Source organism: Crocuta crocuta, unplaced genomic scaffold (genome assembly GCF_008692635.1).
Source record: "Crocuta crocuta isolate KB4526 unplaced genomic scaffold, BGI_CrCroc_1.0 scaffold67, whole genome shotgun sequence".
NCBI lineage: Eukaryota > Metazoa > Chordata > Mammalia > Carnivora > Hyaenidae > Crocuta > Crocuta crocuta.
The window spans coordinates 2,379,054-2,392,394 of record NW_027531896.1 but is presented as its reverse complement, the minus strand read 5'-3'; the positions used below and the strand labels follow the sequence as shown (position 1 = coordinate 2,392,394).

Sequence of the window (13,341 nt, the reverse complement as noted above, 5' to 3'; positions counted from 1 at the left end):
TAATTACTTCACCTAGGAGCATGAATGTTTGCTACATCTTGTCATACTGCTTTCCAGACATGCTGTACTTTATACTCTAGAGCCTTGCATATCAGTGCCTGTTTCATCACACCCTCCTCAGTACTGACTATTGTGATTTTTTAAAAATGTTTGTGATATTTTATTTACTTTGCAGTTACTTGATTATTTTTTAAGTGAACTTTTCTCACGTTTATGGGTTCCTTGTATTTCTTCTTCAGTTCATGCCCTTCACTCGGACATGAGTCCGAGTCGGATCCTAATATTTTCCTTACATATTAGGACTATTCTTTAACATCTTTTTCGTTTTGAGTTCATGTCAAGCAAACACAGCTTCCACTGGAAAAAGGCTCAAAGATAAGGAGGCATAGAGAGTGGAGGAAAGCGATGGGCGCAGAGATAGTTGGAAATGGTTATTGGTAGGTCTAGATTTGGAAGGGACATTGGTGAAGGGAGTTATTAGGTTGGAGATCGAGATGTTAGGGGGAGGGGTAAGGTGCTAAGTCGATGGTCAAGATTTTCGGGAGTTTCAACTTCCGGGAGTTGGACTAGGAGCAAGAGGGGTTAGAATCGGGGTTTAGCTTCAGGATGCAGGGGTGGGGGAAGGAACGCTACAACTCGGGAAGGTAAGTGGATTGGGGTAGGCTCCTAGGATTGGGGTGCACCCCAGATCTCGCCCGCCGCTAGAGCCCAGGCCCGCGGCCGGACAGCCAGACGATACCTGTAGCTTCAGTTCCTGAGTGCGGCGCTGCAGGGCCTGCAGAGGATTACGCGGCCGCCTAGCCAGCATCTCCGTCGCCTCTGCTCCGGGCGCACTCCGGTCGCCAGGGAAACCACGGCGGCTAGCGGGGCGGTGACGCAATCACGGCGCGCCCGCTTCGCAGCCCTGGAACCCGGCCGGCGGGTGGAGGAAGAATGTGGAGGTAGCCGTCCCTCCACGCCGCAGGTCCTGGGCTCTCAGGTTAGGCCCACTGCCCAGCTAGTCCTCTTGTGCTGGCCAGTTCCACAGGACTGGGGTGGAGGTGGCGGAGAATGTTCCACGGCGTCGGAAACTACATGTCCCACAATACCTCAGTGTTACCGCGCCAATGCTGTTGAGGTTGTAGGTGTTACGGCATTTGTTCTCTGTACCAGTTTTGCTGAACTAAATCTTAAGGTATAATTTAAGCGTCTTAAACACTTAAATTAACTGCAAGGATAGCTTTCCTATGTGGTCTACATGATTTTGTCGCATACTCTGACTTCAAAGGACGGTTTTTAATTCTTTGCCAGTTGGGGTATCGCTGTTTTATTTCACTCTAGTTTTGCACGTTATCACGTTGTCCGTCTTGAGTTCTGTGAGGATGGTGATTTTTGTCTGTCCTGCAGCAGGTATGTGAGCAAATAATGATCTCCATTTCACATGTCCACTCAAGGAGATTGTAATAACTTTTCCCCAGATGGTGCTGAATCCTTTGAGTCCAGTTCCCAAACTTTGCACTAACTACCCCGAGTAAGAATGATGATGCTATGAGCTCACTTTGCAAAGGATAAATGCTCTTCAGTACAACGAACAAGTTGATTCCACAGGTCCAGCTACTATGCTGCTTATTTGTGTACTTTTTTCTTCAAATATACATAGAGAAAAATGACAAAGTGTCCATCACACTGAATTTTCACATTGAACTCGCCTTCACGTAACATCACCCATATAAGGATAAAGAACATTACCAGCACCCTATGTAGGCTTCCCTTCCTAATCCCTACCCACCTCCACTGCTGGTGTCAAAAGTAAACACTATACTAACTTGTAACAAAAACTTGTTTTGCCTCTTTTGAACTGTACAGTTTAATCATGCAGTGTGTATTGGCATCTTGGTGGGCTTTTTTCACTCACCATGTATTTGTGGGATGCATCTGTAATCATCGTGTGTAGTTGTAATTTGTTCAGTTCTTTTGCTCTCTGGTATTTTATTGTGTGATATGCTCTTAATATTCTCATTCATTCCACTGTTGCTGGACATGTGGGTAGTTTCCAGTTTAGGGGTATTATAAATAGCACTACTACATACCTATATACGTAGTACAAACATGTATACAGTGCTGGACCACAGGGTATGTTTCATGCTCAGGTTTAGTAGATACTGCCTGTTTTCCCAAAGTTGTTTTCCCAACATCTTCATTAAAAAGATTTGTTACAGTGCTGGCTTGGGCAACTCGTATACTAAAACTAGAACCATAAAGAGATTAGTGTGGCCCCTATGCAAGGATGACATGCAAATTCCTGAAGCGTTCTATATTTAAAGAATTTTTTTAAAATGTTTGTTTACTTTTGAGAGAGAGAGAGACAGAGAGAGAGAGAGAGAGAGAGAGAGGCTGAGCACAGGCAGGGGAGGGGCAGAGAGAGGGAGACATAGAATCCAAAGCAGGCTCAAGGATCTGAGCTGTCAGCACAGAGATGGACGTGGGGCCCAAACCCATGAACTGCGAGATCATAACCCAAGCTGAAGTTGGACGCTTAACGGACTGAGCTACTCAGGCACCCCCTGAAGCGTTCTATATTAAAGCAAAAACAAAAACAGGTTTGTAACAACAAATGAGAAAGGAGTGCTATTGTAAGAAGTAAGCAAAATCTATCATTTATGAAAGCCTTAAATATGTATGTATAAATTAGAAAATATATTGTATATCTGATCTATGAGGATTTCCTTATTTTAAATGGAAAAGTTACAGTCATGAATATGGTATAATTCTGTGTTTGTAAAAATAAACAAATAAACCCCCTATGTGTATGTATATGTGAGCAATGAGGAAGGATGCAAAAAAGCCTATTACTCTTGTTCATCTCAAGTGGAAAAATGACTTTAACTTTACACATTTTTTACCATATTCAGAGTTATAACCATTTATTCCTTTGAGTTCTGGGTCGGCATCATCACCATCATCTAGGAGCTTGTTAGAAATGGATATTCTCAGGGCGCCTGGGTGGCTCAGTCAGTTAAGTGGCTGACCTCGGCTCAGGTCATGATCTCGTGGTTCGTGGGTTCAGGCTCCGTGCTGACAGGCAGCTGAGAGCCTGGAGCCTGTTTCAGAGTCTGTTATCTCCCTCTCTCTCTGACCCTCCCCTGCTCACGCTGTCTCTCTCTCAGAAATAAAAAACATTTTAAAAAATTAAAAAAAAAGAAATGCATATCCTCAAAAAAGAAAAAGATGCATATCCTCAGGCCACACCACAGACCTACAGAATCAGAACCTCTATTTTAACAATACCTCAGTGTTTCATGTGTACATTTCAAGGTTGAGAAATACTATTTCAATAGTATTTAGTGTGCTATAAGAGATGAGAGTACTCAGCTGCCTTCTTTTTCATTAATTTACATTTCTTTTGATTTGTGATGCTCAGCATAGTCACATTAACAGTCATCTTTGCTTTTCTCTTGTTATCCCTTGATGCCATTATGAAAATCAGAGTAACCTAAAACAAAGTAGTGAGGTTGCCAAAACCAAAGCAAAGTATGATGACTGTTTCTCCTGAGAACAAGCTATTTTATAAAACTCATTATGATTTTATTCCTACTGTGTTAAAATGAATATTGTTTGTATTGCTACCTTACAGGAGACACTGAAAAGGAATTTAATGACTTTTGAGAGGCTCATTATGTACAATTAGCAGAACTAAGTAGTTAGGAACCTACTAAAGAAAGATTACAGCAAAGAGGACAGAGAAAGTTGGCTATTTCAGGCTCTTAAAACAATCCACCTCAAATAAAAGTGTCAAGTATTTATGAGCACGTTGGTGCAAAGCACTGGTTGGGCCTATGGTACAAGATGTTTAAGGCACTGGCCTCAAAGAGCTTATGAGCTAGGGTGGTGGACTAGAATCATGAAGCTGTACCAACTACCGAAGATTGTCATAGAAGTGTCACCTGGCATGCAGAATTTCCTGCCAGGTGAACTGTACACATTGGACTTGAGTTCTCTAGTGCTCGCTTCGGCAGCACATATACTAAAATTGGACTTGAGTTCTCTAATAAAAACACCTGTGAGACACTTGAAAGTGTGAAGCTGGAAATAAAAGGATCAGGTTGGATAGAAATATCTTAGAGAGGGTTCTGCTTGGATGTGATAATGAAGCCTGGAGAGGGGCTTGGTAATCAATGGGAAAGGAAAGAGCAGAGGACTATCCTTGAAGTTTCAGGAACTTGGAAAGGGAAGCAGTAGTAAAAGTTCGGAAATGTGGGTAAGTTTATATTATTAGGGAAGTGTGGGAAGAATAATTTCCAGGGAGAAACTGGCATTATCAAATATTCTGGAGGTGAAAAATAAGAGTTAAGAAATGGCCATTGGATAACAATGGCCCTGGAGTGTGCAGAGGGCAGGCTCCAGCAGGTTAATGAACAAAGCATTTAGGAAGAAAGTAATAGTGGACCACTTTTTCTAATTAGCAAATGATGGCCAACTAAAGATTTTTTTTTTTTTAATGTCAAGATCTGTGCATGTTTGTAACAAGACTTTGGAAAGCAGAGAGACTGCAGGTGCTAAAAATAAACTGTGTTAAGAGAGAACAAGGAAGGGGGCGGAGAGATGCAGAATTCAACTGAGGCCAAAGAGGAGTCAACCTTGGAAGGGATGGGTCTTCTCTTCTGAGAAAGGAAAAGCTGATGAGTTGAAGCCTCGAAACCAGTAGTTTTGAACTTCTGCCAAGCTTCACAATCACCTGGAGAGCTTTAAAAATCCTAAAGCCCAGGCACACCCCAAAGTACCTAAATTGAAATCTGTGGCATACTGATATTTTCAAGGCTCTCTAGATGATTATACTGTGCAGCCCTTTTGAAAAACCACTGCCCTTCGGCAGAGCTATTGAGAGAAAGAACAATGAGGGAATTCCAGCTTATAGGCCTCTGTCTTCTCATATAGTTGAGAAGCAAACTGCAGCCCAGATGGGATGAGCTCTAAGAACCAACATTTTAGTCCTTGCGTTCACAGAATGAAAACAAGAGTTGGAAGTAATAAAGCATAATGGCTCCAGTATAATGGGAAAAAAAAAATAAAAGCTTTGTGTGGAAACAACTTTTTTGAATGTTCTTATGTTAATATGGAGCTGCTGTTAAATGTGCTGAGACACAAAATTAATTCGCAAGGACATTGTTATAGAAAACACCTCTTGTGAATTAAAAATAGACAAGGACTTAGTCACTCTTGATTTTTAGGTAACAGCTAGAATTTATCACTAAGCTCTAGTCAAGAGGGGGTTTCCTTTAATATATAACATAATGACATAAATATGAAGTATTTGCCAATAAAAGTTGGAGTATGTTGTCACTCTCATAGGTGCAAAAGTCTTACATACTCCACCCTTAACTCAGTTATTTTTACACAGTCCCTTGCTTTACCGCACAGGTCCATTAACAGTTGGGCAAAAGGACTCCTAATGGTCCCTACGCCAACTCTCCTTTGCAGTTGTATCTAGGAACTACCATATACTCCTTAAGAGAGAAGATATCTGCTCAAAAACACTAATAGATGAGTTTTGAGAATCCCGATCTTTTGATGCAGTGAACTGCCTGCCAGGCAAGATACTCCTTTTCCTTTTGATAAAAGATTCGAAGAGGTTTAAATATTTTTTTTATTTTGAAAATAAAATTGACTTCATAAAGTGCAAGGAGAAATTAGATCTGTCCAGTGTTCTGTATCCATCTTCGACAAACTGCTGGAAACAGAAGAGAAACACAATTAGAAATATATAATTGTTAACTTCAAATTATTCTCTTGTGGAGTTAAACTATGAACTGTAAGAACTGATGTTACAGATGAAAATTTGCGTTGCTCTGATGAAAAAGCTACCACGAGACGCAAGGCTCCTAACTTCCAGGCCACTGCTCTTTCCACTTTACTAGGCTGCTAATAACCACAGAATTCAGATTGGAGATTACAAAACAGGAGTGCAAAGATGTACCATGGTCTGTCAAGGATATTATCGAAAATAATGATATGGGGGAAAGGAGGTGGCTGGAATACCTCCACAGTCCGTTTCTTTTTTCTTTTCCTTCTTTCCAGTATTTTACTTTGCAGACGTTTAATGGCAAGGTGCAACAATATTGCACGTGGTATGACATGCTCACTCAAGGCACGCAGTGAACAGAAATACGACATCACAGTGCAAGTTTGGGGGGAAAACAAAACCTCCTCTTTTCTAGTGTCTGCAGGATAGAGTCCCCTCCTATGAAGTACCCACAGGCGCTCCTGCCCCAAGATACCAGCCCGCGCCCGACGTCTCCGCACCGTAAGAACTGCTCACCGACTCTCCAAAAAGGGCAAGGCGCTGCAGGCGAGTGTCAGGAGACCGTGGGTCACGGGTCGGAGCCCCTGCAAGTGCAAGGCGAGGTGGGCGCGCGGGGGTCAGGCCAGGTCCAGCTTCTTCTGAGTCACCGCCAGCTTGTCCTGCAGCCTCCGCTTCCTCCAGTCCAGGTAGCGCCTCCGCAGCCGGTTCGCCTGCCAGCCCACGAGCACGCCAGACGCGAAGGCCACCAGCACAGACACCTGAAACGTCCGCTCGGACACATTCGCCATGGCAGCCGGCGGCGTGCAGCCTGACCTACGGCGCGGCGGCGGGGTCAATTGGCACCCGCGTTTCCGGGCGGAGCGGAGGGCCGGGCGTGCGCAGCGCCCCCTTGCGGCGCCTTCGCTCAAAACTCGCTGCTCGCCTTCTCTAGTTTGGCCGGCCTGTGGGTGTCCCCTCCTTCCCTCCTGGGAACCTCTACAGTAGTTCTTGTTTGGCATTAGTCAGCCATTGTCTTGCCTTCTGAGCTAACTTTGATGGTGTGTCCTTTCAAACGTATTGTAAGCTTAACACCTCCTTGCAGTTTTTCTGAGCGGTGGAATTCGAGCCGTATGTGTAACTCTCAATTGACTGGTAACGCATTAAAAAAAAAAAAAAATGAAAGAGGGGGACCTGGGTGGCTCAGTCGGTTAAGTGTCCAACTTTGGCTCAGGTCATGATCTCACGGTTCGTGGGTTCGAGCCCCGCGTCGGGCTCTGTGCTGACAGCTCAGAGCCTGGAGCCTGCCTTCAGATTCTGTGTCTCCCTTTCTCTGACCCTCTCCTGCTCACTCTGTCTCTCCCACTCTCTCAAAAATAAATAAAACATTACAAAAAAAATTTTAATAAAAAAATGAAACACATGAAAATTATTTTAATAATATAATTTGTTTAGCCTAATATATACAGGATGTTATTTCAACATGTAATCACCATAAAATTATTAATGAGGTTTTTTTTGTACTAAGTCTTTGAAATTTGGTGTAGGTGTTATAAGTAACAGCACATCTCAATTTGAACACTAAATTTTCAGTGGAAATACTTGATCAGTATCCAGACTTCATAAAAGTTAGTTGAAAAATTAGGTATATATACCCAGGTTGTTCCAAAGACACAAAAATTTCTACAATGAGTATCATTTTTAAATTTAATTTAAATTCATTACAGTTTTTAAAATGTTTATTTATTTTTGAGAGAGAGAGAATACAAGCCAGGGAGGGACAGAGAGAGAGAGAGACACACACAGAATCCAAAGCAGGCTCCAGGCTCTGAGCTGTCAGCACAGAGCTGGACACGGGGCTCAACCCCACGAACCGGGAGATCATGACCTGAGCCAAAGTCAGATGCTTAACTGAGAGAGCCACCCAGGCATCCCTAAATTCATTAAATGTTTAAAGAAGTTCAAAGTTCACTTCTTCGGTCATGCCAGTCACATATGTATTGGCAAATATTTATTGACTGGTGCCATCGTCATTGGGAATGTGGAAATGACTACAGCATGTCTGCCCTCAGCTTAGTGCAGGGTGAAAGAGATGGGGAAAAAAAAGACTTAAAAAAAGAAGGAAACCCTCAGAAACACTCTTTCTCTCTCTCTCTCTTTTTAATTTATTTCTAAGAGAGAGAGAGAGAGACAGCGTGAGCAGGGGAGGGTCAGAGAGAGAGGGAGTCACAGACTGAAACAGGCTCCAGGCTCTGAGCTGGCAGTCAGCACAGAGCCCGACGCGGGGCTCGAACCCACGAACCGCGAGATCATGACCTAAGTGAAAGTCGGACGCTTAACCAACTAAGCCACCCAGGTGCCCCACTCTTTCTCTTTATAGTCCCTCCAGTCTATCAGCTAATTCTGTTGGTTGTATTCTCAAAATACAGGCAGAATTAAATCACTTCTCCCTCCACTGCTACCGTTTGATCCAAGCTGCCATCATCTCCTACCTAAGTTACTGCAATAGCCCCCATCAGGTTTCTGTGCTTCTATCTCTTTCCACCACATTCTATTCTCAGTGAAACAGCCAGAGCGAACCTTGGAGATCAGAAGTCGGATCATCTCACTCTTCCGCTCAAACCGTGCAGTGGACGAAGCCCCAGCAGTGGTCCACAGAGCTCTGTGCGTGATCACTTCCTCTGCATTCCTTCCCCATTACCCGTGTGCTCACCAGGCATGCTCCTTCCTGAGAATATTTGCACGGGCGCTCCCCCTGCCTGGCACACTCTTCTACACTCTTCTCCCAGGTGCCTGCATAACTAACTTCCTCTCCCCTTTTAGGTTCTTGTCAACTGCCACCTCAACAAGGCCTGTGTGACTATTTAAAAATCACAAACCAAACCAACCCCCACTCTCTGGCCCTCCTGATCTCCTTTTCCACACTCTATTCTACTCCTCCACAGTATTTATAGCCTTCCACCTACTGTAGGATGTACAGTGTCCATTTGTATTTATTATACTTGCTATTTATTGCCTGTCTCCTGCTACAATGTAAGCTATTCAAGGGGAGGGATTTTTTGTCTCAATTGTATACTGGTGGTGCCCGCAGTAGGGGCTGGCACCGAACAGTCAGTAAATATTTGGGGTTGATGACAGCAGGAAGTGGTCAGGGAAGTCTTACGGGTGTGTGGCTGAACTGAATCTTGAAAGATGAGTAGGACGATCAGAAGAAATGAAATTAATTTCTCTGGATCACAGTTTTCTCATTGTAAAATAGTTTGCTATGATTCAGTAGCTCTAAGATGTTTTTAAATCGAGTTTTGGCAGCCTGACGCTGTGTACTCAGGCCACTGGTATTATCGCAAATTTGAACCTCACTTGGAATTCTTAACGCATCCCTAAGTGGCCTTTGGGCTAAAAATAAACCAGATCATGTGCACATGTACACTACAGCAGTAAACCTTAGGTGGATGGAGCTGGGAGAGACCATAGAAATGCCCTTATTTTTGTAGGAGGAAACTCTGGCCAGAGGGAAAATAGAACTGCTGGCAAGAAGGCAGGAGTGTAAGACTTTAAATCCCTCTTACAGAGTCAGTGTGTCCCTGGCTTGAAACTATATTTCCCCCCCAGACTGCATTATTTCAATGGGGCATTTTAGTAGACTTGATTATGGTCACCCAGCTTTGAGGTGATGATTACATTTGGATTCACAGGCTGAATAGTCAAGTGTAATGAGTTAATTGATTACATGAGTGTCTTTTTTTTTTTTCAAAGTTTATTTACTTATTTTGAGAGAGGGCACTAGTGGGGGAGTGGGAGAGAATCTGAGGCAGCCTCTGCACTGTCAGCACAGAGCCCGATGCTGGGCTCCATCTCACGAATGTGAGATCATGACCTGAGCTGAAATCAGGAGTCAGACGTTTGATGGACTGAGCCACCCAGGTACCCCTACATGAGTGTCTTTTGAATGACACATTAACTGCCATTGTTGAGTTTGCTGTTTGAAGTGGTTGCCAAGGGAAAAGATTTTGTCATTTACAGTATTAGACCTCTATTGCTTATAAATTTATTTAAGGTGTATAAATGGAATTGATTTCCTCTGCAGCTCCAGGACCATAAGCAACAAAGCAGTCATTTTATACCCTAAAGCTTCCATAAAGGGTGAAGCTTTGCCATGAATAACATGGAGCATTTATCTCAACAGGTCCTTGAGTTCTGGCCCAGAAGAACCCAGGCTGGGCCTGTTCCCCTGAACCACAGGCGCAGAGCCCTGTGTGTCAGTTTAAACTTGAAAAAAAAAATTTAAATTATTTATTTCTGAGACAGCAAGTCAGAGCACGAGTTGGGGAGGAGCAGAGAGAGAGGGAGACACAGAATCCAAAGAAGGCTCAGGCTCTGAGCTGTCAGTGCAGAGCCCAATGTGGGGCTCAAACTCACGAACCGCGAGACCATGACCTGAGCTGAAGTCCGACGCTTCACCAATTGAGCCACCCAGGTGCCCCAACCCCACGTGTCAGTTTTAACTGCCAGATCCTTCGATTCCCATTCTCTTCCCCTGAGTTTTTGGAAATGGGAAGAAAAATTCTTGTGTGATTGAGGGTTGAACTGAATTCACTTACTTTCCTCCACCAGTACACGTTCTAAGAGCCTGGGACTTAGGGAGGTAGGCAAGCAAAGTAAATGACCTGATTGTGTAATTTCCAAGTGTGAAGCATTTCCTCCCTGGTGCGTAGGCAAGCATGAAAGCGATAGGATGGGGAAAGTGGAGCCTTGGTCCTTGTCTTTGGCAGGAGCTATAATGCACTTCTCCAAGTCTGCCTCTGTAGTTTCTAATTCTGGAGACATGCACAGTAGAATGGTCTCCCATAATCCTTTAAGAAAGAACAGGAAAATCCTTCTGTGTTCTCTGTAGATAAGACACCAGCCTGTCTCCTCATCATTGTGAGGCAAATGATCATCTATAATTCACTCATTATTCCAACAAGTATTTGCTGAGTGCATACTACGTGCCAGAGATTTATTGCTACCTATTCCATGCTGAGCCTATCTCAAGGATCTACCCTCTAGGAGAAAGAATGACAACAATCAAATCCTCACACAAAGAAATATAGCCTTACAAATCCTGATGAGTGCTTAGATGAAAAAGTACTGTGCACCATGCTTGCGGGAACACAGCAGAACTTAACTGTGTTTGGGAGGATGGGAGTCGTCAAGAAAGGCTTCCTATGGACTTTGCAGTTAGGACCTGAAGCGAGACACACAAGTAGGAATGATAGGGAGAGGCCTTCTCTTGACCGGGAGGATGCACTTGTGAATGTTGTGCAAAGAGTGAACTCAGCGGAAACGGGAGGGGCAGGAGTGCAAGAGAGGTAGGAAAAGTGGATAGGGCTTGCAGGCCACGCATGTCAAGGGCTTTGGATTTATTCAGAGTGAAGGAGGCTGCCATTTTTGTGGGCAGGGGAGTTGCATGGTTCTGTTTGCAGATTAATATTTTTCTAATTGCATGCAGAATCTCAAACAAATCTATATTCTCGACCACTAGGTATTTTAACAGTGAAGCAGATGTATTCCATGAACTGGTACAAGGCAGGATTAGTTGGTTACTGTCTTGCCCACCAGCACCTGGTCTCAGGTTTATCTGAGCAGTCCTATTCAGGACCTGGAATAGCCCCCGCGTGGAGCTGGGTTCTCTAAGGATGGAGGTCCAGACCTGGCAGTCAGGTGTTCTCTTTAGCAGTAGTCTCACAGCTGTGCACAGAACAGTCCAAGTGGAAGATTAAATGTGAGAGAATGAGATCACAAAGGTGGGTGTGAGAACCAAGCTCATGTCCTGACCAGGAACAAATATCCTGCCCATGGTTCTGCAGTCACACCTCCAGGGCCACAAGTCTCAGCCACAAGTCATGACACTCAGGGAAGCCCAGAGCCATGGCTTCCTGCCGGGCGCTTACACACCATTCATGGTCCTTGTAATCCAGAAGCACTTTACCAATCCAGGCTCATTTTTATCACAAAGAGTGTAGACACTTCAGCTCTGTGAGGTTTCTAGAAAGTTAACCCAAGGTCCATTTTGCCTATACACAGGATTTTCGTTAACCTTTTGCTCACAGGTACAGTTGGCGTAAGATCTTTCTTTGCTTCAGCTTTTACAGGATACTAACATAGAACAGAATAAATTCCAGAAATAGACCCACAAAAATATAGTGAATTGATTTTTGACCAGGATGGGAAGCAGTTCAATAGGTATAGGAAAGTCTTCAACACATGATGCTGGATAATTGGACATCCATAAGTAGAATATGAACCTTGAACCTCAACTCATACTGTATATAAAATTAATTCAAAATGTATCATAAGTCTAAATATAAACCATAAAGTTACAGACTTTTAGAAGAAAACATAACAGAGAATCTTCATGAATTTAAATTAGGCAAAGATACCAAAAGCACAACTATTAATTGAACTCGCTCAAAATGACACAACTTTGCTCTGCCAAAGATATCACTGAGACAAAAAACAGACAAGCCAAAGACTGGGGAAAATATTTAAAAATCACATATCCAATGAAAACCATATGCAGAATACAGAAAGAACTCTCAAAACTCAACACTAGACAATGAACAGACATAAAAAATTGGGAAGGAATTTAACAGACACTTTCCCAGAGGGGCTATATAAGAGACAGGTGCATGAAATAATGTGCGATGTCATTAGGAACATGCAAAAGAAACCACGATGAGATACACTGCTAAGAACAGCTCAGACATTTTTCAAATGACAATACCAAGCATATTGGCAGGGCTTCTGAGAAATGGAAACTCTTACACATCATTGCCAGTGGGAATGCAAGATGGTACAGTGACTCTGAGAACAGTTTATCAATCTTTTGTAAAGGTTAACAGGCACTGACCAGGTGACCAGCAATTCCATTCCTAGGTATTTGCCTTAGAGAAATGAAAATTTATATTTACCCAAAATCTGTACATTAATGTTTTAGCACCTTTAATTCATAATAGCCAAAAATTGGAAAAGATCCACATGTCCTCTCATGGGCAAATGGATGAATAAACTATGGTGCATCCATACAACCCAACAACACCTGGCAGTATAAAGGAATTACTAGATGCACGCAGCAACAGGGATGAATCGCTAAAGCATTGGGTGATGTGAAAGAAACCAGACTCAAAGCTATATGATTTTATGTGTATGACATCCTGGAAAAGGCAAAACTATAGACTGGAGAACATATCAGTGGTTGCTGAGGGTTCTGGAAGGAGAAAGGCTTGACTTTTGACTACACAAAGAGGTAACACAAGGGAGTTTTTTAGGGTCATGGAACCTTCTGTATCCCAGTTGTAGTGGTGGTTACTCAAATCTGTATGTGTGTTCGAACTTATAGAATTACAAACTTTTTAAAGTAAAATTTATATGTTAACTTAAAAGTAAAAAATGACAGATAGACCCAACTGATTTAAAACGATGTCCACATAAAGTCTGCACATGAATGTTTATAGCAGCCTTGTTAATTGCTGCCAAAACTTCGAAACAACTGATGTGTCCTTTAATAAGTCAAAGGATATGCGAGCTATGCTCCATCCATACAA

At 43.0% G+C, this 13,341-nt stretch overlaps 3 protein-coding genes and 1 non-coding gene across 8 annotated transcripts in view; 2 read left to right on the top strand and 2 right to left on the bottom strand.

The window, feature by feature from the left end:
- NPHP1 (nephrocystin 1) overlaps positions 1-821 on the bottom strand; it is a 57,616-nt gene extending 56,795 nt beyond the window's left edge. For both annotated transcript variants that reach the window (XM_077773443.1, XM_077773444.1), the window contains exon 1: positions 740-821. In XM_077773443.1, coding sequence (XP_077629569.1) covers positions 740-808 — 69 coding nt within the window. In that variant the 5' untranslated portion in view covers positions 809-821. The remainder of the gene's footprint in view (positions 1-739) is intronic.
- A 1,376-nt stretch (positions 822-2,197) lies between these two features.
- LOC144239465 (U6 spliceosomal RNA) lies at positions 2,198-2,301 on the top strand. The gene has a single exon (XR_013337439.1). It is a non-coding gene; the product is annotated as a U6 spliceosomal RNA (small nuclear RNA).
- A 3,304-nt stretch (positions 2,302-5,605) lies between these two features.
- Positions 5,606-6,596, bottom strand: MTLN (mitoregulin). 4 transcript variants are annotated; one of them, XM_077773484.1, is made up of 2 exons: positions 6,280-6,596; positions 5,606-5,707 (listed from the first exon to the last, which is right to left on the bottom strand). In XM_077773484.1, the coding sequence occupies exon 1, from the start codon at positions 6,565-6,567 to the stop codon at positions 6,397-6,399; it is 171 nt and encodes a 56-aa protein (XP_077629610.1). In that variant the 5' UTR covers positions 6,568-6,596; the 3' UTR covers positions 5,606-5,707; positions 6,280-6,396. The 4 variants fall into 4 exon arrangements, with proteins under 4 accessions (XP_077629610.1, XP_077629609.1, XP_077629607.1 ...); XM_077773483.1 differs by having other exon boundaries at positions 5,606-5,704; XM_077773481.1 differs by having other exon boundaries at positions 6,296-6,596.
- The window catches only part of LOC144239442 (two pore channel protein 2-like), a 54,568-nt gene continuing 47,792 nt past the window's right edge, over positions 6,566-13,341 (top strand). Inside the window, exons 1-2 of the mRNA XM_077773498.1 lie at positions 6,566-6,709; positions 11,848-11,858. Coding sequence (XP_077629624.1) covers positions 6,566-6,709; positions 11,848-11,858 — 155 coding nt within the window. The remainder of the gene's footprint in view (positions 6,710-11,847; positions 11,859-13,341) is intronic.